The sequence below is a fragment of the Panthera uncia genome, chromosome D2 (genome assembly GCF_023721935.1).
Source record: "Panthera uncia isolate 11264 chromosome D2, Puncia_PCG_1.0, whole genome shotgun sequence".
NCBI classification, from domain to species: domain Eukaryota; kingdom Metazoa; phylum Chordata; class Mammalia; order Carnivora; family Felidae; genus Panthera; species Panthera uncia.
Genome location: NC_064818.1, coordinates 77,480,907 through 77,481,629, shown reverse-complemented (window position 1 = coordinate 77,481,629; position 723 = coordinate 77,480,907). Strand labels below are relative to the sequence as shown.

Sequence of the window (723 nt, the reverse complement as noted above, 5' to 3'; positions counted from 1 at the left end):
TTCCAGGCAACAGTGGGCACCTGTCCCACGTGGATGGCCCACTGTCCCCCTGATGTGCAGGAATCGAGGGCCCCATACAGGACAGGAAGTCTGAAGGCAAAGTGTGCATTGAGGGTGGAATCTGTAAAGCATAGAATGGCGATGTGACGAGAGAGGCAGGATCCAGGGGCCAACCCAAAAATCCAAAAAGGAGAAGGCAGCCCAGTGGGCTGTCACCAATCTTTTGAGCTGAGTGGAGGAAAACCTGGTGCTAAGAGTAGGAAATGAGCCAGGGATGCTAGGCCTGGGCAGAAAGGTCCAGGTCAGAGGACAGATCAGCTGAGAGAAGCCCTGGAGTCATGTGATACCACTGGCTAGATGAGGGTGAGGGGGATGTTGATAGAGAAGAGGGGTCTCCTTTGACGATTTTGCTTCATTCCCTAGGAGGCAGAGAATAGAGAGATGCCCCCGTAGGAAGTGCTGGGTAAGTAAATGGAGTATGTTGAAGGGACTGAAGTCTGGGCGTGTCCCTGGAGGCCACTGTAGCCATAGCATCTGCAGGAATGGTTCGATGAGGGAGAAGATTGGAGCACGTTCTTGAAGGATCTGTAGACATTTGACAGTGAAAGAAGTGGTAAGGGCTTTGAATGAGGTGGAGTGTTGGGACTACACTCTGGAAGGGGAGGGGGTGGAAGCCTTCACACCAGATGGGCAGAGCGTGGAAATGCTCACACCAGATGGGCA

General features: G+C 53.1%; 1 protein-coding gene across 1 annotated transcript in view; it reads left to right on the top strand.

Moving 5' to 3' along the window:
* The first annotated feature begins 433 nt into the window (after positions 1-433).
* The window catches only part of LOC125933171 (protein LIAT1-like), a 1,215-nt gene continuing 925 nt past the window's right edge, over positions 434-723 (top strand). Inside the window, exon 1 of the mRNA XM_049646027.1 lies at positions 434-723. This exon is cut by the window's right edge and continues 610 nt beyond it. Coding sequence (XP_049501984.1) covers positions 704-723 — 20 coding nt within the window. The 5' untranslated portion in view covers positions 434-703.